The 19477-nt window shown below is 40.4% G+C and overlaps 1 protein-coding gene across 2 annotated transcripts in view; it reads left to right on the top strand.

The window, feature by feature from the left end:
• LOC125022730 (nephrocystin-4-like) overlaps positions 1-19477 on the top strand; it is a 159667-nt gene that overhangs the window by 11248 nt on the left and 128942 nt on the right. For both annotated transcript variants that reach the window (XM_047610754.1, XM_047610012.1), the window contains exons 3-4: positions 8819-8988; positions 9355-9419. In XM_047610754.1, coding sequence (XP_047466710.1) covers positions 8819-8988; positions 9355-9419 — 235 coding nt within the window. The remainder of the gene's footprint in view (positions 1-8818; positions 8989-9354; positions 9420-19477) is intronic.

The following is a 19477-nucleotide window of genomic DNA, read 5'->3' as shown; positions in this document are numbered from 1 at the left end:
CAGCTTTACACAGTGGAGTGGCACGCCCCGCAACACACAGCTATATACTGTGGGTGTGTGTATGTGCAATCGAGGGACTTCAAGGGCCACAGGAGCTACTGCCGAGGTGACAGTGGGGAGAGATGAGAGCCTTGAGGAGGTTTTACTGTAGGTGTGTGTTTGTGTGTCTGTGTGTGAGAGAGAAAGAGACTCATTTCTCCTGTGTGCGATGCGCATTGACTTGATTCTTACTCGACTGTCCTTTCTCCATCCCTATCTCATTTCTCGTTCCATCACTACGTCTTTTCCCCACTCACACTTTCTCTCTCACACACACACACACACATACACAAAGAGCTCATCCCTATAATTCGGCCTTCAGCTCTCCCTGGGGTCTGCACACCTGCCTTGTGTGTCTGTGTGCGTGTGCGTGTTGAGGAGGAGGAAAAGAAAGAGATCGTGTCTGTCTTGTACTTTGTGCTCCCAGGCTTTGACATGTCACTTCCATCTTCACCTGTTTGCACCTGAAGTCTGGCAGAGTTCCTCTATTTTCTGTCATTGTTTGTTTATTTCCTGCATTCCTCTCATATTGTGATACATCTCCAGCATTCAGGCAGCGCCCACAGTTTGTTTGTGAGGCATTCCAGACAGACGTTTACAAAGTGTCAGGAGGCAAAAAGGCTGGGTGACAAACTAAGACTTTACCTATCGCGCTCTGAAATTTGTTGTTGGCAAATCTTGGGAGGTTGAATTTTCTCTGAGTCAGAGAGGAAGAGTTGAACTCGGTGGACACAAAAGTTAAACTCGAGGAACTTCAGGAGAAGGTTGGACTGGTTGTCGGGTTTTTATCAGCGTTGATGCTGACTGGAGTTTGGACTGTAACTATTTGCTTTAATAATACTTAAAAAGCATTTGTCAATAATACAGGTAAAAGCGGCGGAAATGTGAATAACTGTGTTCCCGCAATTTAGAGTTAGAATATGATCTGTTGCATTATAATAACAGTTTACAAATTGTTTTTGTATAGATTGAAACTGAATTAAATGGTTAAATTGCTAATTGAATAATACCTCAAATTAATTAGCTCTCCTAATTAATAACAATATGCTTAGTCTTGCAGTGATCCTTCAAAAACATTTTCAGCTGTTTTTTCATCAATTGCTTCGTTATTTACCAGCAAGTTTTCATGTACCTGTATGTTGTTTTGACGTTAAATTGTATTGAAAAAGCAGCCCAGAGCATTTAGAATTTACCATCGTACAGTGGTGGCTGAGCCCCCATATACAGCCGTCACCCTGCAGCGTCTCCACGCCTACAATCTGATCACACGCCATGACCTAGTGAATACAGATGCGTCTGGTAACTCCCTCTAAGCAGCATGGACTGCAATGACAACACGAAAAGATTAGTGATTCAGGTGAAAAATGAAACAATACAGACTTAATTAGCGTCATAACAAGAAAGAAATCACCATGTTTGTGCAGTTCATCCATTGTTAGGGTATAGAACCAATTTATTCAGTGAGATGCCAAAACAGAGGTAATATAAAATGCTGGGACAAAGTTAAACGATGTTTTTTAACCAGTTTGTGGCCAGATGCCTGTATATCTTTAGCCTGAGAGCATGTGCAGCATCAAATCACATCGCTGTTGCTCAAAGAATAGTTTTAAGAAGCAAATCTCCGCCTCGTTTCTTTATGAAAACAATAGTTTGATCTGCTGTCCTCGCAATTCTGTTACTTGCAGTATTAAATTGAATTTACCATTACCAATAGTAACTACAGGTGTTGCCACGTCAACCAGGTATGAAATCTTTAAGATTGTTGCTCACACTGTTAAATGTAATGAACATCAACTGTTCATTTGTATTTTTTATTTTGTGAACATGTATATGCTTAGTTTAAGCATGAAGGCACTGCTGTATAACTTTTATACTGAGTTCTTACACATTTTTTAATCTCTCCAGTCTTATGCGTTTCATTTATTGGCTCAATTTGCTCAAACAATTAGTAATTGACATTCAAGGCCCCCTCTCTATACCGTTCTGTTTATTTGTAGACATGCAGATCAGGTGTTCTCATCCACAAGGACAGTAAAAGGTTGTTTTTTCCTAATACCTCCAGTAACTAAAAAACAGTGCAGCCTAAAATAACCCAGGATCCAGATTTTTGAAATATGAGAATTACTGAATTACTGCTCTGTGGAAGTGCTTGCTGGACACAAATCGCATCACTGTCACCCCCGTTCCTTAGAGGGATTCCGCATAATTGGGCTGTTTCTCCAGTAATTGCAGCACTCCTCTCATCTTTGGTTGATATCTCAACATTTCGTGTCCTTTTTTCTCTCTCTCTGCGTTGCCCTCATGACATATCAAACTATTTATTTTTATTTTTTTTTAAACATTGGCTGCATTGCATTCCTCTGGAGACGATGCTTATATTGCCTCTATTAACACAATCCAGGCCTCTTTTCACCTCTCGGACCACAAAGAAAGACCAGAAATAAAATAACACTGATCTCTGACCCCAGCTTCACAATAAACACCATTACTCTTGTTTTTTTTTTTCTTTTTTGTTGTTGTTGTTTTTTTCACTTGTCGAGCTTTTGGGCTTTACTAGCTATCTTCTCCATTTATACACCATTAATGCCTAGTGTCTAGTGTCTATATTGTGTTAAAAGTAATATGTAGGCCAGTCACTGCTACTGTTTGATTGTGTGTTTATAGTGCAGTTTATATGTGAGCCTAATGCAGAATAAAATATGTTAGAACAACATAGAATTTGGTATGCAGTCGAGAAACGACAGGGGACCAGTGTAGCTTGGTAATCCTAACAATTGCTGTTTTGTTTCACTTCATTGCAAATAAATTAGCTAGCTAGGTTCATCTCTATCTAGTCAGGTAAGAAAAGGTGTCTGAGTATCAAATTGAAACACTTAGTATTGAACAACAAACGCAAGCAGGAAACGTGTGTGTGTCGTTTTGATTTCATTCTGAGTCGACATATAAGCTGCTAGGAGCAGTTCATTTTTGCTAAAAGGTTTCTTTTTGATTCAGCTGTCACACATATACATACCAGTCCTATCTGCCCAGCTACGATCCATGACATTCCTGGCCATAAGGAAGCCCGGAGCCGCTATCCCTGTCATTTATTTCTGCCTCTTTATCATCCAGCCTGCCATCTCTCATCTCTCCTGTGCTGGTGACAGTCATGGAATTTCACACCATGAGGATTTGTGATGCAGATACCCGCTGGTTCTGTGTCTGCGAAAAGACTTGCTGTATCTCTCACTTCCTCCACCTCAAGGCGCAGGCCATGCTGCCAAAACTCATATCAAAGCAATACTAGCTAAGAACCTTCCTGAATGCATGTGCTCTCTTAACTTTGCAATTTTTCATGAGCTGAGTTATATGACTGTGAGGTTTTGACAAAATCCTTGGGTGGAAGCCCACGGTATCCGGCAAATGTAGTCGATATACAGCAGGAGCTCACGGTTTTCTGTACGCTTATATAATGCATAATCCCAACTGTGTATTCTTTTTTTTTCTATTCTGACAGTCTCTGTTTGTCTTTGTTTGTCTTGTTTGTTTATGAGAAGCCTCCGGGGGTCGAACAACAGGTCCATGCCAATTATACTCCAGATGCTTAGGACCTCTCTTTGCAAAACCAGTACTCAGTAGCAATCTTGTTGTTTTTTGCGATACCTGTGATTTTTCTGAGTATTTCAATGACCACCTCGAGGGGGCAAGAAGAATTAGTACTTTTACACATTGATAGCACTGTGAGGGGGAATCGTTATGGCTTCTTTAACACCAGTGGCCAGAGATTCAACGTTATGAAGCTATTACAGTTTTTCCAAAAGCAAGTTAATGTTAATTCCTAAGGCACATGCACACATTCCGTCAAGGACGTCAGAAGAACACAGTTAGCTTATTTAAATAAAGCATTAGCCCAAAATGTTGCACTTTATCTCCACTGTAAACAATAGCTTATGTTTCACAGGTAAACTCCCTCACTCTTCCATTGGCCTTTTCCCTGCCAGCGTTAGGTCCTGTGTCAACCACAGAGGGGTCTCAGAAAAACAGGCCAGAAGCTGCAGACAGGCTGGCTGATGAAAGTGACAGCGACTTCAAGCTATATGCCTCTGTGCTGATGATGTTTTAATGTCGCCCCATTGCTGTTCTCTCCTCTTTACTGGAGTGATAAGGGCATGGATATTTGCCCCTGCGAGGATCGATTACTGCTTTGTTGACAGTCGCTGCAGAGTATAACCTCTCATTAGGGTCGACATATGCTGTGCCTGGCGTTGCAACCGACGCAAGCTGTTTTCTCAATGGCATCTCCCAGTGCCCCCGCGGTGCTGGAGGAGGAAGATCTCACAATGCTGCTTTAATGTAAAGCTCTGGTGAAAACTGTAGTGCAGTGTGTTGGTTGTGAATTGGTAAAATTCTTTGTTCAAGAAAACTGAGCAAGTGAATGTGAGAACTAATATATTTCCAAAGCGATGTCTTTGAGAGCCTGCAAAAACAGAACTCAGTTTCCTTTTTTTCCTTAAATATTCTTTGTCTCAAATGTTTGTCTGCAATTAATGCACACACCCGGGCATGCCGATACAAATATATTTGTCTGTCATTAGCTAGCTCCAATGTCCAAGGTCCAATCTGTCATAAAATCAAATTTAACACTGGAGATATGGCCTGATTGCTTTGTTGATCCAGATGATGGGCGCTTAAACCAAGATGAACTTATCAGCTAGCTGCTAGATGGCCTGACAAAACTGAGCTGGGTCACAGGGGTTGAGAGTTTTTAATGAGAAAATATTTATATGCAGACTCTTGATTAGCCCACAATTATAAGTTTACTGATCTTGTACGTATTGAATTCGGTCAAACTCAAAGCAAACATTGCCTAGTCTAGTCCTCCCTTGTGAGGGCTGTTTTAGCCTAGTTTGGGAACCATGGATGTAGAGGCTACAACTGTCAAACACACTGTTTCTAGTTCAAATGTAGCTGGGGAATATTTGTTGCGTGTTATTTCTAATCTCTCTCAATTTTCTCTTTTCTGCCTCACAATTAAAATAGTGCATCTTCTGTAACCTTACATGCCCTAGACAAGAAGGTTTCTACCAGTGACAGTTGTAGGTGTTAAACAGAGTGTAGAGCAACAACAAGGCAAAGGGGCCCAGCTTTTACTGCAGCTTCTAACCAATCCTGTCAAAGCTGTGTGGATGAAAGAATACTCAGACTTTTTTGTGTTAGATCAATACTAAGAACAGGAAGTATGTATTTAATACTACTGAAGATGATAATACTGTCAGTGTTGCTGCTACCCACATAACTTCATTTCTGAGGAAGTGCAGTGACTACGGCAGTGCTGTAGGTTAGAGATGAAGCGTTGTCATTCACTGGCCCCACAGAGCAAGAATTAAACAACACAGAAATCTCCAGCTGTGAATTTATACTTGAAAATTGGAGTGTGGCCAGGTGCAGCTTAAGCAAGCAGCACCAGTCAAGGTATTTGTTCTATTTTAGTATTATTTGACATACTATTTTAGTTCATTTTATGTGGCTCAGAATGGTCATAATCCATCAGAGCTTTTGTCTTTAGCTCTTGAGTTTTCTGAATTTTCTCAGAAGAGGAAAGAGAGAGTTTTTTTTTTGTTTGTTTGTTTTTTAACCACAGACTGGACCAAAATCAATTTGGAGTTGTATCAAAGCAATTGATCATATGAAAAGCGATTCCAGTTTTGATTCGGAATTCTGTAATGAACTATGTCCATGTTGGTATTGCTTTGAGACTCGGGACTATATCTTTCACCACAATGTAAATTCTACATTGTAACAACAGGATAAAACTTTGATGAACATGATCCATGACCCATTCCAACTTCTTGTTTGTACAACGCAGGGTAGGTTCAAGAGAGGTTCATTTAAGATGAGCATTTGATTTGGGAGTTAAGGTTGGAAGGAAATAAATAATAAATAAAACAACTGAGAGGAAGTGAAGTTTTCAGTCCATGAATACTGAATGACGTGCGTCTTGGGACTGAGGATATTTTTACTTTCTCAGCTCAGCCATTGTTTGCTACTGCAAAGACATCTGTCTGGGCTCGGGAAACAGAGTAAATGCACTCTACTTAGAAACTGTTCTCTATAATTATTACTACCATTAGGCAGATTTCCAATTATTAGATACAAATTGATTTCATTCAGTCATATTAAATTTGCTCCCCACTGAAAGCCCACCTGTGAACATTTCCAAGCTTCTGTGTTCGGGCCTTGCACAAAAATATATCAATGTTCATCAATCATTTACAGCAGGACACTTTCATTTTAGCAGCCACAGTATTATGTGAATCTCAATATCCATGTCGGCAGTGCACATGACAAACAAGCAGACAAATAACTGAATCAAACTGAGTTTAGACGAGATCTTTGCCTCCCATGTTTTACATTTGCATTCAGATGTGTTCTAGTAATTTAAACTCATAGTGCACAGAGATAAAAGTCTGATGCGGCCAAAATAGGAATGCCTCAGAGGCCTTGAATCTGAATATACAGCTCTGTGGCGCCTGATAACTGGGTCTACAGATGAACGGGCTCTGCCACAGTGGGCTGGGAGAAATTGGTTCTGTATTTCAAGGTGGCTCACGTCTATTTAATGCGTTTTTACTTCCTTTTCCTGTTAATGTCCTCATGTGCTTCTTTATGGTTTTGAAAAATAACAGGCCTCATTGTGCTCTGGGACCAATGGATCAGAGAGCAGTTGTGTGTCTCTTTATCATATCCAGGCCTTTGTGCATTTAAATCAGCGTGGCTCTGGTGTAGGTACGCTTTTATTTCCAATTTGAATGACACATCAGAGTCTGCATACAGTGGCCCCTACCTGGCATGGACTACAAACAAGCTCCCAAAAGGGGTTGACTGTCTCCCCCTGAAGTTGTGTATGAATAGTGAGATCAAATCCCCCATGTATTGTGATTGGTGTATACAAGGTTGTCATTGGATAGGTTTGTAGTAAGGGTGATACAGTGGTAGCATTTAACTCAGTTTACTATATGTTTAATAATTTCATCTCTTAAGCTAAAGAGGGTCAAGTCATCTTTGTGCCTTCAAGTAATACAGTGATCCTTGTTGTATGAAAAAGGTTAGCTCAAGCTGAAAGATACTCATCAGACTTTTATGCATTTTTACATCATTGCTACGCTGCTAACCAACAGTGGCTAGTCAGCTGTGCCGTGGTTCTCTGTACTTTGTACTCTGTACAACAATGGCGAGTGGAACTGAGCAGATTATGGGTTTAAAATGAATAAATGTTGAGCAACTGTTGAAAACTACACTTTGAATGAGAACTACTGGCTGGGCAGCGACCAATGAACTCCACACGTATATTTTTCTATATGACAACTCATATTCCGACTACAACATGCTAATGCTAACTGTGTTGCAGAAAAATCCAACATACCTGGTGAAAGGTCCAGTCTATAGTTGTTTGTGCTCCCCTGAAACCCCAGAGTCCTGATCTAAATACTATGTGCATGATGTTATTGGGATTTTTGTCCAGTAACTCAAATAACGGCAACAGTTGATGCTTCAAGCCAAACTAGCTACCACGGGACTGTGCACCATCTGTACTTGTTTATAGGTCTTTTCCCTCAAGTGATTTTTCAACGTGTTGTTTATTGGTTATTATCATTGTGTATATCATATACCCCATCTTGTTCTTTCTGCAATATGCTTATTCTCAGTTGCACTGAAAGAGGACATTAGCAAATTAGATCTGCCAGTGTGGGAAACGTATGAATCCCAGAAACATGTTTAACTATCTTTTTTAATAACATTTCTCTCGTATGTGACAACATATATAATTATTCCTTTTTAATGCTAAGCTGCTGAGTACTATCGACATACGTCTCTGTGCACACTTATACAGGTTGTGTATCAGCTGTGGATTGTGCTTTCAGTGTGCTTCCACTGGAGCATACATTTAATTAAAGGCACTGAGAGCCCTTATTTGTCAAGTCCTTATCATTATCTGTGTACATACGTGTGTGTGGGGTCTTTGTGAGTTTCCATTAGTTCTGTTGTGGGGCACATAAAGCACCATGTTGCATATACTATGTGCTCAGAATACACATTTGTACTGTAGTTGTGAATCACCAGTTGTAAACTTGTTAAAGATATCTGCAAGAGGGATGCCTTGCGTATGGTATTTTCTCACACACGCATATTTTTTTAATGAAATATATGTTCTACATAAAATATGTACCAACCACTTAAACTAAGTGAATTTTTATGAGCTTAAACTAGTTTTCACAATGTGTTCACAGAAGAACAAACTGTGGAGTTAATATCTTTTTAAAAGCTTAAAATATTATTGACCATAATTTGAGTTCACCGCATTCATTTGAAAACTACGGTATATGTGACCTCCTTATCATAAAAACTGGGCAATTCTAACTCTATTACTACAAACTAGCAATCACTATGGCTTAGGCAGAGCTAGTCAAGCTATTAGGGTAATCAGTAACTCATTACAGCAAACTGTAAGACCAACTATAATTGAATTGAACCAGAAGGAAGAAAATGGCCTTTGGATAAATGGAAAACATCAGTGTTTAAAAGCTTGATGACATTTTCTGATGATGTACTGTGCAGCCTGCTAATTTACTTTAGATTATGCTTTGCCCACAAACTCTCGTTTTCCATCATTTTTAATTGAAATGTTTTAAGTTTTATTCAGAAAAGTTAGCATGGTCTCATTGTTTAAACTGTATTTTGAACAAATTAGAGGTGTAGGATGGATGATGTGTTTCTTCACTTTCGGTATATGTTTCCCTAGGTCCTTTACTTCCATACGTCTTTGCTGCTGCCCAGCTCGCTGCTGGTTCTGGAGCTGGTGTCATTGGCATTCAGGCCAGACGGCTCCCTTCAGGCTCAGGGACGAGGCTTCTCTGTCCTGGAGCTTTTCAGTGACAGGCCGGAGGCTCCGACCGCTGATGGGGACAGAAGGTGATTAGCCCATTCTTAATTACTCCTTAGAAGAATTAATTAACATTTTAATACGTAAATCACATATTTATAGTGAAGGGGTGGTTTTCTAGCCTTCTTTTGTTTAGACGTAGACAGGCTTTATTCATCCACAAGGGAAATTGCTTGGTCATAGTAGCTCAGTTGCACATAAAAACACTTGTGGTATAAAGAAAAGAAGAAAGAAAACCACAGGTAAAAAGAAAGTTTAAAAAGTTAGGTACAACATTTATAACTGTCAAGGTTTTATTCCTCCTCCTCCTCCTCGTCAGGGTAGGGTTAGCTCAATAGTCCACTAGCTTTATTAAAGCTTGGAGTCATTCAGGTTGGTTTCATTTCATCTCCTAGGTTGAATCTACACCACGGATCGCCGAGAGGCCTGGTCCACCCCTTGCTGAAGGATGCTGTTGACTGTAAGGCTCTGTTTTATGTACTATGTTTGCAAGTATTTTCCAGTCTGTTCAGTTTTGGTATTTGTCCCTAGAGTCATTCAGTGCGACAGCTGAGAGGGCCACAGTACACGAGGGGTTTAGCAGTGTTTATTTCCAGGCCAGTGAGGCTTCCTCTCCTTTCTAAAGACAAACAGATCATTGTTAGCTGCACATGATGACACAGTTCTGAATCAAATTACAGTGAGTTGAGGGGTTCTAAAGTGACATATACCTATGAGTCACTTACAGCTCATCACGTCTGAAGGGATTATTTCACCAGGTGAAGCCTTTGAAGACTGTAATCCCCAGCAGTGGTGACCTGTGCCGCCAGTTTAGCTTTGCAGTCAGTGTGCATAGATTACTCTAAACTAACTCAAGTTTCTAAATCAGATTGTGGTAAAAAAAAAAAAAAATGAAATAAAATACAGGAGAGCAAAAATAAAAATTTAAATCAGTTCAAGTGATCCCACCAACCTTAAACAACACTAAAGATGCTAAATTGTATAAAGCTTTAGTGTGGGGTGAAAAGAACAAATCCCCCCTCTTTTGTGGTGCCAGAATAAAATACGGAACATGGATTGGCAGCATACTTGACAATTCTTTTACAGCGATAGTAATCAGTGAGATGTTACATCAGTAAATATTATGTTAGCCCTCTGTCATGTAGACAAACTTTATTGTCATTTTGTATGCACAGGGTGTATACAGAACGAAATTTTGTTGCATGCAGCTCAGGACAATGTAATAACATTACAAATAAGATAAAATACAGCATAAAGTGCAGCAGCGATGTAGATGGTGCATGTATCATAGTGCAAAAACTGTTTAACAGTGAAAAATATTCGGTGCAGAGAATGATAGTAAAAAAGTATGTTCAGTTATGTACAGAATTTAAGGGTTCAAGTCCAGTTCAACAGTCTGATGGCAAGGGGGACAAAGCTGTTGCAGAAACTGGTGGACCTGCACCGGATGCTGCGGAACCTCTTTCCAGACAGCAGCAGGGAGAACAGTCCATGGTGGGGGTCATTGACGATGTTACAGGCTTGGGACATGCAACGCTTTGATGAGGTGTCCTGAATGGAGGGAAAAGGGGTCCTGATGATCCTCTCCGCTGTCCTCACCACTCTTCCAGTCAGAATGCTCTCTATGGTGCTTCTGTAGAACGTCTTGAGGATGGGTGAGGTGGGCTCTCCTCATCCTACGCGGGAAGTACAAAAGCTTCTGTGCCCTCTTGACCAGTGACGTGGTGTTCACAGACCAGGTGAGGTCGTCTGTGATGTGCACCCCCAGGAGTTTGGTGCTGCTGACCACCTCCACAGCTGAGCTGTTAATGAGCAGTGGAGCCTGGCTGGGCCGGTTCTTCCTGAAGTCGATGATTATCTCCTTCGTCTTGTCCACGTTCAGGGTCAGGCTGTTGTCTCTGCACCAGCCGTCCAGCTGCTCCAGCTCCTCTCTGTAGTCCAGGTCGTTGTCGTCTCTGATGAGGCCCACCACCGTTGTGTCATCCTCAACTTCACGATGTGATTGGTTGCGAACCTGGGGACGCAGTCATGTGTCATCAGAGTGAACAGCAGAGGGCTCAGGACGCAGCCCTGAGGGGAGCCTGTGCTGAGGTTGATGACATCGGAGGTGTGCTGTCCGACCTGCACTGACTGAGGTCTGTCGGTGAGGAAGTCTAGCAGCCAGTTGCGCAGGGTGGTGCTGAAGCCCAGGTCCCAGTTTTCCTACCAGATGCTGTGGGATGATCGTGTTGAACGCTGAACTGAAGTCCAGGAGCAGCATCCGCACATGGGTGTTCTTCTCCTCCAGGTGTGCCAGGTGAAGAGCAGAGGAGATGGTGCCCTCAGTGTAGTGGTTCCGCCGGTAGGCAAACTGGAACGCTCGACTATGGAGGGGAGTCTGGGGACAGTGTTGTTTTACCAGCCTTTCAAAGCACTTCATCATAATGGGAGTCAGTGCAACAGGCTGGTAATCGTTGAGTGAAGTGATTTGAGGTTTCTTCAGCACCGGAATGATGGAGGCAGTCTTGACACATGCTGCCACTGTGTAAGAAGACACAAACATGTGTTTTCTGTCAGCGAAGGCTAAGTATTTAATTTTTTTACCAGTTACCATCATGGAAAGATGAGACTCAAGATGCAGAGAGAGAGAGAGAGACCTATATCATACTGTAGTAAGGATAAGACTTGGCTCATGACTTCTAATATTGTGTGAAAATGATCATCATGATACATTTCAGACAATTTTCGAAATAGTTACTTATGTTCCACAAATTAACCACAAATGACAGCAGACTGCCATTACAGATTGGGTTTAGGTTTACACTAATATGCGGCTTATAAAACTGGTTCCATGATGCGTTAATAATCCTCTTCATGATATCCATATATACATGATTCATTCCTGTATCTGATCACTGTGTGGTGTTTGCAGGGTACATGTGATGTTTACAACACAACCCAGCAATGAATGAAAAATACTGAGGATGTACGTGTTGTATTGGATTTGATGGGCCTCCCCGTGGAGCCTCAGCATCAGTTGCATAAGCTGATGTCAACACCACCTTCTGCAGTGGCTCAGAGCCACTTCTTTGGTTTTGATGTTTGGCTACATAGTAATGTTTCTCTTCCGCTGTGAGCTGAATTTATCCTCTGTACGTACTGGGAGACTGGAGCCCTATAGCTTGATTTTTACAGACTTGAATAGGCCATTGTTTTGATGTTTTTTCCACGTCTGAACTGCCAGTCCTATTTCATTCTTTGACTATAAAGTAAAAACCTTTTTCATCATCGTTCCAATGGTGAAAGGCTTTCATTACTGTCATTGTTTGATTTTCAGAAACCAGGATAGGATATACACATGCAACCTGAGATGTCCAGATCTGATCTTTTAGATCAGTTTGGAACAGATCCAGGCACTGGATGGCATAGCCAAACCTAGTCTTTTCTATTTGTTGTTTTGCGGCTGCCCTAAACCCTTTCTAAGGGAAAATGGACTTGTGTTTTGTGTGTGGACCTACAATAAGTGATGGTGTGTGAAAGACATCGCTGCTAAAAGCTACCCGCATGAAACTGACACTTCTGTCTGTACACGGGGTAGCTTTTATGTGCCAAAGCCTGACAACATTTTTTATGTTACTGTCGAGCAGCTTACCAGAGACACTGTGCTAATCTGCTGGTATGTGAAGGAAAAACAAAGGGCCCGGTTTACAAAAGCTTGAAGATGTCACCCTCCCTCCTTTTCCCTTGTCACTGTGGAGCTTTGTCCAGACCAAAAGCTAGTTACCAGCAACAAGGCAGGCTATACAAAGGAAGCCTAAACCCAGAGGTATTCCTACCATGGTAGAGAGCCTTGAATCTGGAAACAACTGGAAAACAATGATAAATAAAATCAAAATCTTAATGCATTGCAGTTCTCTTCAACTGTTAAGCATGTTGGCCTATATTAGATTGATTGGATCGGATGAGCTGATACTCAATATTTATCTGATTGAAACTGGATCGTGCATATGAACACAACCCAAGGCTAACTTGAAGTACTGTAGCCAAGCACCATGGGTCAATGAATGACTGACTGACTATGAAAACATCTATGTTTTCCTTTAAGTCCAGTTTTTTACCTACCTTACTATTTGTCTGTTTGGCAATCCTTTGGCCTGAGAGGCCAGAGAGTTGTTTTAGGTTTTAGGAAATTCACTACTTATTGGATTATCCTTGAAATCTTGAAATATTGGGTTAGCTGCTGATGCTCCTGGTTTGGCCAGATATGGTATGTCCTTGCTTGGACAAAAAAAAAAAAAAAAAAAAAAAGCCTATGAATTACAAAACGCAGTAGTGTCTTGTGGTATGAATAACACTGTGCTGAGTGAGAGCCAGAGTTCCTGTCTTGGCTATCATGTCCCATGAATATTAGAAAAGCCTCTCTCAAACAGACTCTTATGCTTGCTGAATTATTAACGTATGCCTGTTGTTTAGCGGAACGTTGCTTCTCAGGCTTAAGAGCCATGTTGCTGCCACTCCTACTGTTGCCCTTTTATGGTCAAAACCTCTTTTCATCACTTTTAGTCTCGTCCATTGTCACAAGACCACACAGTCCTATCTGTGGGGTGATGTGAAACCCTTAGGGGTGTGAATTTGTAGAGAGACGCAAATATCTAAGAGGCCCTTTGTGCTAGAGTGAAATAAGAACATTTATTTTTAGGGTCATTCATGTCTGATTGTGAGAAAGAATTATAATGAGAAAATGTTCCCTGGAGGCCTTTTTTTCTTTCTTTGTGTCATTCATTCATTACAAATCCTCTGTTATTGAGTTAACCTGACTGTTTTTGAAAGAACTCATTTTTTTTCAGATGAATAATATCAATATTATTTCTGAGAGTGTTTCAAATAAAGTTGGGGTTCAAAGTTGAACTCTGTGAAAGGAATTAATTTAAATTATAAAAAGCAGGATATTCACATATCTATGATGTTTAATTTACTGCAGACGGTATACTTAAGCTACAAGCTGCTGGCTTAAGATACGGCATAGTCCGAACAAAGATAAAGACAGCACCTATACAACTTATCTGCATGCAATTAGATACTCCAAAACCAACAAGAGCCATTGTGCTCTAAATAAAGTCACCTCCACAGCGCTCAGATGTCCATCACTGCAGAAAGCCCACTGATTTGATTGGCGCGGCAGATCTTTGCCAGAGCACCTTCTGAAATCCCTATTACAAGTCAACAAAATGCCACATCATTGTAAAATTTCAGTCCATGCATGACTGAATACATTTCTTAAGTGATCCATCAATTGCTGTTATAATGGTCCACTGTCCCCAAGTGGAACTGCGGCAATTTGTTTTTTTTTTTTTTTTTTTTTTTGGCTATGGTTGCCTTGTAGCCTGTGTGAACACCTGCTTAAGTTTCTACGTATGTACACTGGTAAATTAAGTAGGTGTTCAGACTCATAAGTTTTGGAAAAATTATTTGCTCTTAGGTGTGGGAGATTTAATTACCAAGGAGTCTTCTGGCTCTCTTAGGCCACACTATAACATGAATGCCTTTGGTTGCTAATCAACAAGAAAAGGAAGCAACCTGCATCCCTGTGAACGTGACAAGCCTTCCAACATCACTTGACTCCCTGCAGTCTCTTTCTGTGTCAGGGCCAGGTTTTTTCAGACGTCTCCTTGTGTCAGTAACTATATTCTGAGCTTGGCTTTTGTTTCTTTTTCCTCTCAATAAATCAGGTTCAACAACTTTGAAGTATTTTGTTGATTTTGTAAATCATAGTAAAAAAGCTTTCCAAAAGACGCCAATATTGACTGACAGGCTGTATTTTATAACCTATTATTTGGGCTCACCTTGGGTTCACCTTCAGTTTTATATATATATATATGTTGTGTGTGTGTGTACCTTGTGCACCTTGTGCATACCCTTTACATACTATATACGTGGTATAAGAAGATCAAACCTTGGAGGTCATTTTCACAGTGGAGCTTATTTTCTGTTCCAAGGCTAGCAATTGTACTCCGTGTCCTTGGAGTGTCCCCGTGTCATTAGGAGTACTCTGGTGGGTCATCCTCCTGTTCAATGTTTGCAGTGCAAAAATACTTCCCTGAGAATGGTCTGCTCCATCACAACATGCAACAGAAAATGGTTTTATAACTTTTGCATGGAGTATTGTGTCCAGGGTGACCTCCTAGCTCACTTGGTTGAGCTCTAAACTGAGGCTACAGTTCTTGAGTGGTGCATATTCAATATTCTTTGCTGCTCATCATTTCCTTTACCCGACTACTCCCTGTCACTCTCTACTATGTGTCAAATACATACACATTGATGAGACACAATCTCCCTGTATGTGTATTCAAATTGGCATTGTGTGTTTTATCATTTGCTTTTGTTGTTTAATTTATAGAAAACAATAATGGGACACGAACTCAGAACATTTTCATCTCATCAACCCATTTTAAAGAGATACCACACAATGTTGCATAGCATGTTCACAACACACAACAACAGAGTGTATATAAAGACAGACTCTTCAGTGACAGTTTCCTGAAGAGAAGTTGTAAATGTGTAAATCTGGCCTTCGCCATCTTGTCATGGTCTCTGTCAGTGTCTGACTATCTGGTGGCTAATTTAAATATATGTGGAACGTGAGTGGAGCTGAGGTGGGTTAGACAGACATCGACATGTGATGGCATCTACCTGTCAGTATAAACAGCCATGTCCTCAATCATGCAGTACAAGCTTTACTACAATACGCAGCGCGATAGTTTCCTGAACCAGCTTCTAGTGGACATTCAGAGAACAGCAATTTTTGGCACTTGACAAAATGGTGGGAGACTCATGCCACAAAAAGCGACGTGCACAAATTTGACCTTCACATTTAACCCTATGAGAAACTATTTTGTATCACAGAACTACTACCCTTGTTCAACAACAAATCCCTTCTTCTATTTTTTCATATTCCTTGAAGACAGTGCATGTTATCCACATATTTGAACATTTGTTTAGTTGTTTAATTAAAAACAAATGTAGTTAGTGAAGTAAACTTGATCGACAGTCATAATTACAATATTTCAACTTGACACAGACATAGGCATTTCATTACAAGTTAATAGAAACAAACAGGAATTTGTTTAATAAAACTTACTAGATTGTATCGTACAAATGGTAAACTAAACCTTGAGAATACAAGAGAATACAACCTTGAATTACAAGAGAACTTGTTTTGCTGTGTAATGAATCATAGAGTAAGACTTTAATTGTCAGAGATCACTCATTGAAGAAACAAAACTGAGAGTCTAGTCTGATTCGTCAGCTTAATGATAATATGCATCTGAGGCATCACAACTTTGTGGCAAAGAATTTAGTTTTCATTGTTTACATAGCGACATGTTTCTTGAGAGTCAGAAAACTACACAATAATGACAGGCCTATTTTAACAACAGTAACGCACATAAGCACAGAACTGTATGTGAGGAGACAACAACTCAGTTCTATTGTATTTTTTCAAGTAAGTGCCAATGTATAAACTTAGTGAGATCTTCCACAGGCTTGTCATAGCAAAGCCTGCAGATTTGCGAAGATCATGACCCGCTTTGACAACAGGCTTTTTTTGAAAATATGTCATATTACTAAGAAGTGATGCTGAAGGATATGCTTGTGAGAATATACATACTGTATGTGTGTTTGTGTGGTGTGTAGAGGGATGTAGCTGGATGTCAGAATAGGAGAGGAGCAGGGTGGGTGGCTGCCAAATGCATTGGTTTCTATGTTCCACTGCCTAGTCAGGCTCTCTGCCACTGGCTGAGTAGCACACACACTGACGCTCGCTCTCGCACTTACACACGCACACTCCTCTCTCAGGGTTTAGAGTAATTAATGGATATATGAAGAAGAGGAAAGGGGAAAGTGGAAGCAAGAAAGTTGAAACGGTTTGTCTTGTCAAAGACACTTGGTGGAAATTTAGGGATGCAAATTAATGAGAAATTTAAAGTCTCATAACTCGGATTCAAGCTATTGTCATACATGAACATAACTGGGTTATATAATTGGATGTCTAGATCAGATTTGGCACTGCCCTGATGAAAATGTACAAAGTGGTGCAGATAAAACTATGAAATATGATGACTTCAATAAATACACATTGCACTTCAGGTTCTCTGTAGGTCAAACTGAGTAATTGTTCTTTTAAAACCATAAAATACAAACTGTATCAAGGAAAGATGGGAGAATGAAGTGGAGACAGATCAGTTTGAACTAACATGGAGAAAATAGCAGTGAATGTACACAAGAAAGAGATGAGAGAGCAGTGGTGGCAGAGAAATCAAATCCCTTTATTTTCCAAAGCTGGATTCAGGGTCAAGAGGCAGGAAATAGGAAAAGGAGGGAAGATAGAGGGAAGGAAGTTGCCTTAGGGGCTTTTGAAATTCCTAAAGGATGCGAGGCAAAAATGGGAGGCAGAAACAAGCTCATTGGCTTGGGCTTAGCTTCTCCTCTCACCAACTGGGAGAAAAGAGGAAGGGGCAGAGAAATGAGAAGGATGGGGAGCTGCGCTGGGGACCTCTTAATATGATTTGAAGGCAAACAGATGGTACATTGTGTTCACATTAGCATTTCTTAATTTGAAGCAACACCACTATGCATTAATTCATTATGTATGTCTGTGTGTAGGGGACAGAAAGGTAGGGCCATGACAAATTTTGTTGCTGATACACCAAGGACGCTCTCTGTGGCTGAGATTTTCTGTGTATCTAGCGCTCAGACATCCCTGGTGATTGTTTGTTTTCACCACCTACACCAAGATTTATTGCTTTTTGGTTGAGCATCAAACATCAAATAAACTGAAGTGTTTTTACCCTGCTGTGATTTCTTCACCTGTACCACATTGAGTTAAAATTTAGCTATGGTAAACTTTGTTTTACATATCTGTCAACAATGATATGACGCAATGTTTAAATCTTATACTGATTGATAAAGCACAGTATTAATTCCAGCTCTTTTGGGCAAGTTTTTCTCAAACAATGCTAGCAATATTTCTACTTAATGCCAAAAAGGTTCACAATGCATTCTGAAATGAAATCTGGAGACATTTATAGCTCAGAGATAAAAAAGAAAAAAAAATACTTAAATGTTATCAAGATGAAATAAAAAAACTTGGACAATTACGGTTTATTTTGATGTGGCAATAGCAGCGCGACCAGCTGCTGTAATAGTTGATGTAGTCTGCGTGCAACATTTATTTATTTATTTTTTCTAATTCATAAAACGCTTTCAGGGACAGCTTTAGGTTCATGGTCTTGTCGTTCTGCTGCTTCGTTCTTCGGACATTTCAATCTTCACCACACCTCGCAGTGAAGCAGTCGCACCATGCGTGTTTAGAGGCGCTGCACTGAAAATGGTCTGGTCTGAAACAGTGTCTTGTGGCGCAATGTTGGATAATCAAATAGACCGGTATGCTGGTATATTAAAAATTCATATCATAACGAAGACCTCACCATCTTAACAATGAAGGCCATTCTCTTATTGGCCTTATTGGCCACATACATGTTCACACATAGGAGGAATTTGTTGTGGTGGCTAGTACAATACAAGTATACATAGGTATGGAAAAACAAACAATAAAGAAATATACAAATAATAAAAATAGGATAAACTGTACTGTACATATTGTGAATTAAAGAAGGTGAGCATTAATTAACAAAACGTGCGTTATTCACAAGTTCAGTTGTCGATGGACAGAAACTGTTCCTGTGGTGTGAGGTTTCGGTCCTGATGGAGGGGTGCAGCTCAAAGAGTTTGTGTCCAAAATAGGCAAAGACTTGGAGCTAAGCTGGGAATAGATTGGCTAGGCAGCTACACTTCAAACTCCTCTGTACTGATAAAAGTTTAGAACTCTTATTCATGTTTCGGCTGTAAAGTTGGATATTTTCCAATAGGCAACTTCTGTGGCTGACATCTTAACATGGGAAGGCCCAGAACTTACCCAAATCGCCATTTATGGCTGGCTCCAAAAGTAAACAAATTCCCATAGACCCTTGTGCTAAAATATCTCTGAGTGACCAATGGGTGTCCTCACATGTTCCTATCTGTCTGCCTCAATGTCACCCATCACCTCTTCTCCATTCAGATGTTAGAAATCCTGTAGTCCTGAATCCTGACAGTAGACCACATTCATATCAAATAATGTGATATAGAAACCGAGACCGACAATACATAAGGGAAACAAACATGGTGAACAAGAGTAATAGTTATGCTGATAACTGCACACAAGCACCTATGGAGCAAGTACACATATTTATGTTTAATTTAAGAATGTTTTATCAATGCATAGTTTAAACACTCGTCTTGTTTGTAGCCTCCTTGTTGTTTTTACAGTTTGTCCTTAAAGCACCCCAAAACACCAAAGTCGGAAAAATGACTTCTAAACTGAGGAAAGGAGACCGTCCAACAAGAGTGTTACTTCACCATTATGCTCTCGTCTTACTTTCTTCTTTCCCCCTCAACCTTCTCCCAAAACCGCTGCTTCTGTTTGTCTGATGCCGAGCCATT

Source organism: Mugil cephalus, chromosome 1, assembly GCF_022458985.1.
Source record: "Mugil cephalus isolate CIBA_MC_2020 chromosome 1, CIBA_Mcephalus_1.1, whole genome shotgun sequence".
In the NCBI taxonomy this organism is placed as follows: Eukaryota; Metazoa; Chordata; class Actinopteri; order Mugiliformes; family Mugilidae; genus Mugil; species Mugil cephalus.
This window is presented reverse-complemented; position numbering and strand designations above follow the sequence as displayed.